Source organism: Lemur catta, chromosome 5 (genome assembly GCF_020740605.2).
Source record: "Lemur catta isolate mLemCat1 chromosome 5, mLemCat1.pri, whole genome shotgun sequence".
Lineage (NCBI taxonomy): Eukaryota > Metazoa > Chordata > Mammalia > Primates > Lemuridae > Lemur > Lemur catta.
In genome coordinates, this window is record NC_059132.1 from 100,227,191 (window position 1) to 100,236,346 (window position 9,156).

Consider the following 9,156-nt stretch of genomic DNA (forward strand, 5'->3'; position numbering starts at 1 on the left):
TCTAAGGATTACAGGCCTGGCATATTCCGATGTATATTGCAAAGGTCGCTCCTCACTCTTTGCTTTCTTGGCAGGTGTCAGAGTGATGTTGACGAATGTGCTGGAAACCCCTGCCGGAATGGAGCCCTTTGTGAGAATACACATGGCTCCTATCATTGCAACTGCAGCCACGAGTACAGGGGGAAACACTGTGAGGATGCTGCTCCCAATGAATATGTGTCCACCCCATGGAATATTGGATTGGCAGAAGGAATAGGAATTATTGTTTTTATAGCAGGGATATTTTTACTGGTGGTCATGTTTGTCCTCTGCCGCAAGATGATCAGTCGAAAGAAGAAACACCAGGCTGAACCTGAAGACAAACACTTGGGACCAACCGCAGCTTTCTTGCAAAGACCGTATTTTGATTCAAAATTAAATAAGAACATTTACTCTGACATACCACCCCAGGTGCCTGTCCGTCCTATTTCCTACACTCCGAGCATTCCAAGTGACTCCAGAAACAATCTTGACCGAAATTCCTTTGAAGGATCTGCTATCCCAGAGCATCCTGAATTCAGTACTTTTAACCCTGAGTCTGGGCACGGACACCGAAAAGCAGTGGCAGTCTGCAGCGTGGCCCCAAACCTGCCTCCCCCACCTCCTTCTAACTCCCCTTCTGACAGTGACTCCATACAGAAGCCTAGCTGGGACTTCGACTATGACAGTAAGAGCACCTTTTTCATCTCACTATAATGCCACTGAGATAAACAGTGAGGTTGCAAGTTCTGCCAGAGCTGGGGTTCAAGTCAAAATGTGGAGTCTTTGTTAGACTCAAAATATGAAATCCCTATTCTGATTTGAAACTTTTTTGGATGTCTTGAGTGCTGGCTGAGCATTGTGCCTATAATATTTTAATTAAGGAATTTAGTCTAGTCATGTTTCAGTTAATATTCTAGGAGATCATTTCATTTTGTAATGGATATAGCTTCTCAACTATAATTTTTTGAGCTTATGACAAAAAAATAATTGGAAACAGGGTGTTTTCATGCTAGGATTTTTTTTTAATATGCCCAGAGAAAGTGGAGGTATTTCTCTCAGTAACCTAACATATATTTGATGCTTTAAAAAAAAAAAAGTTTTTTATGCTGTTTTAAAACAAAATTTTAATGTCCTTTATTGTCTAATGATATCCATAGGCATGTTTATGGGGAATTTCTGTTCTATGAATCTCCAAGAAGACATGTAGGGTTTTTTTGTTTGTTTGTTTTGTGTGGGGAGTATGTGTGTTTGTTTTTAAGATGTTTCTCTCTTTCAATCTTTATTAAATAAAGCTCAGGCTGTTGTTCACTAATGCTTGCTTTGCATCAGAATGCAGCAGTAAATGGAGCAGTCTTGGCCCTCATGGAACTTCACGTTTGCCTTTCGTCTCTTCCTTTTAGCTAAAGTGGTGGATCTTGATCCCTGTCTTTCCAAGAAACCTCTGGAGGAAAAGCCCTCTCAGCCATACAGTGCCCGAGAAAGCCTGTCTGAAGTGCAGTCCTTGAGCTCCTTCCAGTCTGAGTCATGTGACGACAATGGTGAGTGGAAGGGATGTGGAAATGCTGTGTGTCGCTTGCTCATTGTGCACCGTGCTGCTCACAGTGTGGCATCACAGTCTACATGCACGAGGTCGGTCCCCTCATTAAGTCTCCACAGATTTTCATATTTCACTTGGACCACTTTTAAGCAGTTCTTTGTACATATTTGCATGAACATCTGCTGGGGAAAATACTTAAAGTGTTCTTAATGAATAGGTGTTTGGAACTATAGCTATTTGTCAGGGAAGAACATTAGTTAATTGAAAGATAATTTCTATCTGATTAATCTTGTGTTGACTTTTTTGCACAACAGTAAATGTTGTGGAAGTTTTGTGGGATTTTTAAAAATCCTTATAACAGCTTTCTTGACCACACAATACATATACTCTCACGCACGCTCTAAGAAGACATGTGATAGTCTGAAATGTTCGATCTCAGTAGCACCTCTGGTATTACAAGGTTTTATTTGTCTCTTCCCCCAACCCCACTGCGGCCCCAGCTCCCATTTGGATCAGAGCGTACTGACTGAGAGCACAGTTTAAGAGATTGCTAGTAAGTTGGATTATATTTCTAATGAAGAAAGTTTGACAGTGGGATCTTTGGCACCATTCATGTTTGTCTGATTATATAAGGTAAATTGCATTGATAACTAGCTTTACCAGATTAACACATGACCATTAGGGAAAATTATCAATGTTCAGTAACACAATAAATTTCTAGCAGAAATTTTTGAATCTCAGAATTAGTAAGTTTAAGGTAATTTTTTTCCTGCATAAAAATGTAATGCGTTTGCATATCTCAACTATTGATAGAAAGAAGTAACTCACTAATAATTATTTGGTCTAGAGTAATATAGTCCATGGTACATTGTGTACGTATAGTCATAAGTCCATAATACATTGCAGAGTCCTTTGCCAAACTAAAGATGCCGTAAGTATTCCATTCCTTATGATATCAAAGTATAACCTGTATTTCTTAGTAATGGGCTATATGGATATAGCTTTACTTGTTAAACCAACAAGAAGAAAGAATTATTTCTTTCATTAGTTTTAATTCAAAGAAGTTCATGTTGCCAGTTTATGTAATAATTTATATCTAGGCCCCTGAATGTTCTTCATAAATGCATTCAGAATTTTGTCAGTTTTTTTTTCTTTTCCTAGTTCCTTTTTTTTGAAATATCATTCTTTTTAATTATACTCATGAGTGCTTGTAATAAGTGATAGCCAAATTAGTTATGAAAATTAAGTGCCAGATAACAGTGTGAAGAAAAAAACATACAGAGTTGTTTTTATTCTATTTTAATCATCACAATTTAATCATTATCAGTCTTAAAATTTGTTCAGAGTCTGTACTTGCATTGTGTTACTAGTTTGCTGAGGCTATTGTCACAGATTAACCACGAACTTCGTGGCTTAAAACAACATAGATTTATCTTTTTATAGTTCTGTAGTTTAGGAGGCCAGCGTGTGTGTTTCGCTAAACTCAAGCTATCAGTGGTACTGCATTCCCTTCTATTCAAGGGAAAAATCTATTCCCTTAACTTTTCCCAGTTTCTACAGGTACCCACATTCTTTGGTTCATGGCTTCTTCTGCCTTTCAAAGACAGCAACATTGCATTTCACTGATCATTCTTATGTCTCATTAGCTCCCTCCAACCATAGCTGGGACAGATTTTCCCCTTTTAAGTCACCCTGATAATTTGAAAGTCCCGATCTCAAGGTCCTTGATCACATCAGCAAACTCCCTTTTGCCGTGTATGGTCACGGCATATGTCACAGCCTCCCAGGATTAGGACATGGAGATATTTGAGGGCCATCCTTCTGCCCACCACATGCATACGTATTGTCCTTGGCATAAGTGCTTTAAAATAGTCTGATACACAAATGACAAAGGAATTTACAAAGGAAACAGCCAAACAGTACGTACTTCTCTGTTCACCAGCTATTAGTCTATTTTCAAAAAGACAAGAAATTTGCAGTGGGAGCAAATAGGGCAGGGGCAAAACCATTTTTGTATTTATATTGCATATGTATCTCCTCAAATTTCTTTTTTTGGGGACAATGTATGAGTTCATTAAATGGAGCTAGAAGGGTGGCTTGCCAAGGATTTTACTCTTTGAAATAAAGTCCTTTGCCCATGAGATGTTGTAAAATAAGAGTTGTTTTGACCTGACACAATCCACAATTGTTACTATGAAAAACTTGATAACTAAAAAATCTTTTCCTAAATTCCAATAAAATATGGTTACTTTACTCCTTCAATTAATAATAACAAATATATGGCTTGATTAGAAAAGTCTCTGAGACATGTCACTATCAGAGTGCAGGGGTCATGCCTAATGATATTATGTAGTTATATTAAAGCCCTGACTTCACGTTTCTAAGTTATGAGGTAGGAATTGTAGAATATAAAGAAATTCTGTTTCATGCACTGTTTTCTAACTGAAGATTTTCCTAATTGACTCCTTTTGTACCTTTTTACAAGCTTCCATAGTGACTGTAATACACCTTGTCAATGCTGTAGTTGACACGGTGAATAAAGAAGGTATAGTCATAAATGCTTGTGCTTTGTGTTTGTGTTTTATAGTGACTGTGTCACTAGAGTACTGTGCTTATGCCTGTTGTAATGTTATACAAAATAATTTGTGGTTCTGTGCGGGTTGAGTGCTTTTATTTTGTGCAGGTGTGGTATATTCATAATACCAGTATATCACAAAAATATGTCTTTATATGTATGTCTTTTTGTTACTTTTTCCCATTTGTAGTGATTTACATAGACATCCAGAGGTACCCCTAGGATCTTACATGGTACAATATAAAGAAGTTAATTGTAACTACCTAAAATTTCTTTTAATACAAGAAATCCTCTTCATAGTAATACCACGTTACCTATACCTGATTCTTCACTTTTATTTTTCCCTTAGTATGATCAATGAAAATGGGGGAACATGGTAAAAGTATATTTTCATATTTGGTTTAGTGAAAATCATTTAATATGAGGTATTATCTGTTTGAAATTTCAAGAAAAAAACATTGACCACCTCCCTCAAATTATTTTAAATTAAATTAGTCCTTTATTAGTGCATGGAAATTGGGGGTAATCACATGTGAAAGGCTTGGGCTAGGAGTTGTCAAACTGCAATCTAAATCAGGTCCCCGGAGGGTGTGTTAAAAGTCTAAGTTCTAGTTCCCAGCACCAGAGTTTCTGATCCAGTAAGTCTCGGTTGGGCCTTGAGAGTTTGCATTTTCAACAAGTCCCCAGTTCTGATTTTCCTGGTCTAGGGAATCACATTTCCAGAGCTACTTGCATAGGCCATCAAGAGTAGGGATGTTATCACCAGAAGGCTCCAGGATGCTTTTTGCTAAGACATACGTGCTGTCAAGATTTAAGTGGGAAGAAAGGAAGGTTTCGTGCAGACATGATGGGCCAGGATTCAGTGCCAGTGCTAATCACAGTGACTGGTGAGGCTTACGCTTACTTTCTTGAGAACCATGTTTTTCCTCGGTGAATCAGAAAGTTATCTGTGTTTTGTCTAGTGAATTTTAGTTTTAACATGATGACCTTCCAACATTTTAAGTCTTATTGGAGTTTAAAGAAGCAGAATTTAAACAGCTCCTCATTGCAATCTCCTTCATTGAAAAATACTTTTTGGCATATCCAAGAAGTATAAATTTAAAGTTGAAAGCTAGCTTAAATGTTAAGAATTATCCACTGCCTATTTAATAACAAAAGCTGATTTTTTAAAAGGGGAATTACTACATTTTTTTGTTAGACTTTTTAAAAGTTCTATAGAAGCTGGTTTTTAGAGCAACCAGTCTCTTCAATTTTTTGTTTAAATTTCTGGGAGAGAAGTATCAGTCAGATATTATTTGTTCTAAATTGGTTTATTCCGTGTGTCTTCAAGAACATTATAGAATGCATAGAAAGTATTGTCCTTGTTTAGCAAATCACTGAAGTGACCATATTTCTACCGTGATTTCCACTTTCACAATTATTAACGGCACCCAGCAGTTAGTGCTTGCCCTGCGTAACAACTCTAAGGGATTTTCACCCCATTTCAAAGAAGGAAGCTGAAGCACAGCCCGGGTGGGCGTCAGTGGCCCTGCCTGGTAGTGGCTTTGCATTCATGTCCTCTGCCTCCTGCAGAGCTCTGCAGAAATGCGGGAGAGGCCCTGCAGAGTAAGCTAGTTTCAGATTGGGGAGGAGTAAATGTGGCCAATGCTCTCTTTAGGGAAGGGTTAACAGTGTAGATATAAAATCATACTCAAAATGGATAAGATCTGGAGAGATTTTCAACTTTCAGTCTATCTTTAAGTATCTAAGTTTATTCTTGAATTTCTCTGAATTTGATGTACTTTCGAAGGTTGTAATATGTAAAGTATGTATACATTGTGTAGCTTTAGGTATATTTGGATTATCACCTCAGTAACCTGATTAATTTACATTTTATTAGAACCTGTAGGTTTTATTTTAATTATTCCCTGGAAAATTATGTTTTCAGCTTTAGATTGTCAGAAACAACAAAAAAGTAAAATAATATTTGAGTTTCCTATGAAGTCTCTAGGTCATTACCCATCATTTTGCTCCACTTCCATATCCCATTTTATTTGTGCTACATAAATTTCTCAGCCATTTGGAATTTTCATAAATAATGGCTTAAAGACGTGGTATATGGCTGACTGGGCCTTTATAAACAGTTTACATTGTACTGTGGTTACTTATCTTTATTGCCTTTCAGCCGTCATCTGTTTTAATTATGAATGTTTTCTTTTCTTTCTACTGTGCCACCAAAAGAATCTTTGGCTGCTCCTGACCTCAGCAAACCAAGAGGTGACTTATGCATGCCAGTTGTTCATTGATATTCACTAAAAACAATTGGTAAAGATGTGACCCCGGTGTTGACTTGCTTCACTTGGTTGCTCAGTGTTTGCAGCAGTAACTACGTATGTGGTTGTGTTTGTGCGCTGCATTCTAAACACGTACTGCTTAACCTTTTCCTATCTGCCAAAGGATTTAAAAAATCCTAAGAAGAAAAAAAAACTGTTCCTAAATGGGAAGGTTTTTTTTTTTTAATAGTGATGCTTTTATATAGTCTAAAATGATCCCTAGTCCTTTTGAAAGTAACAAAGATTGATACAGTCTATCAAAATTTTGTTATATCTTGCAATGCTTGTTTGATTGTATTTTGCTTGATTTAGAGGCATGCTTTGATATGTAGCTATGTTAAGGTAATCTGTTGTCTTACGTAGAGCTGATGAAAAATAGTAGTTTTTAATGTTAACTATATTGCATATTATAAAGGAAGTTTATTTTCTAAATTTTAGCATGCTAAAGGTTACTTTTATTATTTTAAAAAGTTGCATTAATTAGGTTTTTTTAATGACAAGTAGTGCAGACCAAGTAACATTTGATATTTTACTTGGTACAGACTCCTCCTTTCTGAAAGGACAAAACTTATTTAGTGATGTCCTAAAACTGAACTAATACTTTTCTTCATATAGAGCAATGGGTTCTAAATTATAGAAGAAAAGTTGAAAAGATGATTGGAATCATTTGTAGAAAAATGCATATAATATAGATGCTAGTATACTGCTAGAACTGTTAGAACTCCGTTTCCTTGAATGTTAGGTGTGTATATAAAACCCTAAGTCCACATTTCAGAAACAGAGCCTGGTTCATAGAGGTCTTTAAAACTGGGTCGGGTGGAGGGATGGCTTCAAAGCAAAGACCAAAGGGTTTCCAAAGTGATGGACTTTGAATGAAGTCATAAATGTATTTGTATTTCTGTATCTTTGATACACTGAGCTCTTTTTCCATGACAGAAGAGCTCAGGAGGAAACACACTGAAATCTCTTGTTTTCTTTTCCATCAAGGATATCACTGGGATACATCAGATTGGATGCCAAGTGTTCCTCTGCCCGATATACAAGAGTTCCCCAATTACGAAGTTATTGATGAGCAGACACCCCTGTACTCAGCAGATCCAAATGCCATCGATACAGACTATTATCCTGGAGGTTATGACATTGAAAGTGATTTCCCACCACCGCCAGAGGACTTCCCCGCACCTGACGAACTGCCACCATTGCCTCCAGAATTCAGCGATCAGTTTGAATCCATACACCCTCCTAGAGACATGCCTGCTGCCGGTGGGTTGGGTTCTTCGTCAGGAAGCCGGCAGAGGTTCAACCTGAACCAGTATTTGCCCAGTTTCTACCCCATCGATATGTCCGAACCTCAAAAAAAAGGCACTGGTGAGAATAGTACTTGCAGAGAACCCTATGCCCCTTACCCTCCAGGGTATCAAAGAAACTTTGAAGCCCCCACTGTAGAAAACATGCCCATGTCTGTGTACGCTTCCACAGCTTCCTGCTCCGACGTGTCAGCGTGCTGTGAAGTGGAGTCTGAGGTCATGATGAGTGACTATGAGAGTGGAGACGATGGCCACTTTGAAGAGGTGACAGTCCCTCCGCTGGACTCCCAGCAGCACACGGAAGTCTGACGCTCAACTCCCCCCAAAGTGCCTGGACTTTAACAAACCTAGAGATTATATGAGTAATCTTCTGCATTGTTCTCCGCAGCAGTGCTTAAGCGCTTTTTTTGGCGAGCTGAAATGGGCATGGCTGCACTGGCTCCCACGCCTCTTGACATTAGCCATTTCCAGTGTCCTAACCTACTGTAACTGGGTGAGGTTTTCCTTGGCTGTGCCATTTCTAAACATCTTTTGGTATTTACATTTGTCTGTGTTACAATAATGAAACGAAAATCAGTCCTACCATCTTGTTAGCATGATTCATGTATTTATATAGATTTGATTATTTTAATTTTCCTGTCTTTTTTTTTGTAAATTTTATGTACAGATTTGATTTTTCATAGTTTTAACTAGATTTTCAAGATATTTTGTGCATTTGTTTTAAACTGAATTTTGGTGGTGTTAGTGCCATTACCTAGCACCCTGACTTTTTAATATAACCAGGGTTTCACTGTATGTCTTTTTCCACAGAAGTATATTTCATTAATACATTTCAATATAGTCATTCATTTCTAGCTGTACATAGAATGAGGAAAGATCTGATACATGGACATGTCTTACATGCGTTGCTGTATTTTAGAATTATAAACATTTTTCATTATTGGAAAGTGTAATGGGGACCTTCTGCATACCTGTTTAGTACCAAAACCACCATGACACGGTTTTTATAGTGTCTGTATATTTGTGATGCAATGGTCTTGTAAAGGTTTTTACTGAAAATTATCATTAGCCAGTCTTTCTTACTGACAATAAATTATTAATAAAATACTTTAGCTTTACTGCCTATTTTTCCTGTGTATTTACATTCCTGTTCAGGATTCAGTTGCTGAATTGAGATAGAAGGATGGATTTATGAATGGAGAGATGGACATAGATGTATTCCCTTTTAGTGGGTAGTGGCTTAAATGTGAAAATCTTCTTTCCAGGTGCCAGTCAGGCTGTACCTGCAGTTGTAGCCACTAGGTGGCAGTATATGGCTACTTGATACTGTTCGAAACTGTAGATACCAAGGTAAATATTGTAACATTTTTATAATAAATATTTTGCAACTAAAACTTAAGAAAA

General features: G+C 37.4%; 1 protein-coding gene across 1 annotated transcript in view; it reads left to right on the top strand.

Annotated features, from left to right (window-relative positions):
- The window catches only part of FAT1 (FAT atypical cadherin 1), a 114,662-nt gene extending 105,803 nt beyond the window's left edge, over positions 1-8,859 (top strand). The window contains exons 25-27 of the mRNA XM_045552343.1: positions 75-706; positions 1,422-1,559; positions 7,433-8,859. Coding sequence (XP_045408299.1) covers positions 75-706; positions 1,422-1,559; positions 7,433-8,061 — 1,399 coding nt within the window. The 3' untranslated portion in view covers positions 8,062-8,859. The remainder of the gene's footprint in view (positions 1-74; positions 707-1,421; positions 1,560-7,432) is intronic.
- Positions 8,860-9,156: the final 297 nt, after the last annotated feature.